General features: G+C 67.8%; 1 protein-coding gene across 1 annotated transcript in view; it reads left to right on the top strand.

The window, feature by feature from the left end:
• Nucleotides 1-366, top strand: part of SYDE1 (synapse defective 1, Rho GTPase, homolog 1 (C. elegans)) — a gene marked incomplete at its 3' end in the record, with an annotated part of 1,746 nt that overhangs the window by 311 nt on the left and 1,069 nt on the right. Inside the window, exon 2 of the mRNA XM_010293230.1 lies at nucleotides 20-364. Within this exon, the coding sequence (XP_010291532.1) occupies nucleotides 20-364 (345 nt within the window). The remainder of the gene's footprint in view (nucleotides 1-19; nucleotides 365-366) is intronic.

Below are 366 nucleotides of genomic sequence, written 5' to 3'. Positions count from 1 at the left end.
AGCGACGGCGACTCCCCAGAGCTGCTGGCGAAAGCCGGGGCGCGTGCCGAACCGGAGGATGGGGAGAACGGGCTGGATGTGGGCGCTTTCCGCCCCTACAGCTGCGGCGAGACGCCGCCGCGGTGCGGGCAGCACATCTCGGGGCTGGTGAGCGTTCACCTCCATGGCGTACGGGACCTGAAGCCACCACGGGCCGAAGCCCGGGAGGTTTTCTGCGTGTTGCAGGTAGACGCGGCCAACCGGGCTCGCACGGCTTTGCTGCCCTGCAAGACGGCGTTCCTCGGCCTCAACCATACCTTCAACCTGGAGCTGGAGGGCGCCCGGCACCTCAAGGTGATGGTCTTCTCCTGGGATCCCACATCCTGC

The sequence above is a fragment of the Phaethon lepturus genome, unplaced genomic scaffold (genome assembly GCF_000687285.1).
Source record: "Phaethon lepturus isolate BGI_N335 unplaced genomic scaffold, ASM68728v1 scaffold38568, whole genome shotgun sequence".
Classification (NCBI taxonomy): Eukaryota; Metazoa; Chordata; class Aves; order Phaethontiformes; family Phaethontidae; genus Phaethon; species Phaethon lepturus.
Note: the sequence above shows the minus strand (reverse complement) of the source record. Positions and strands in the feature narration are given on the sequence as shown.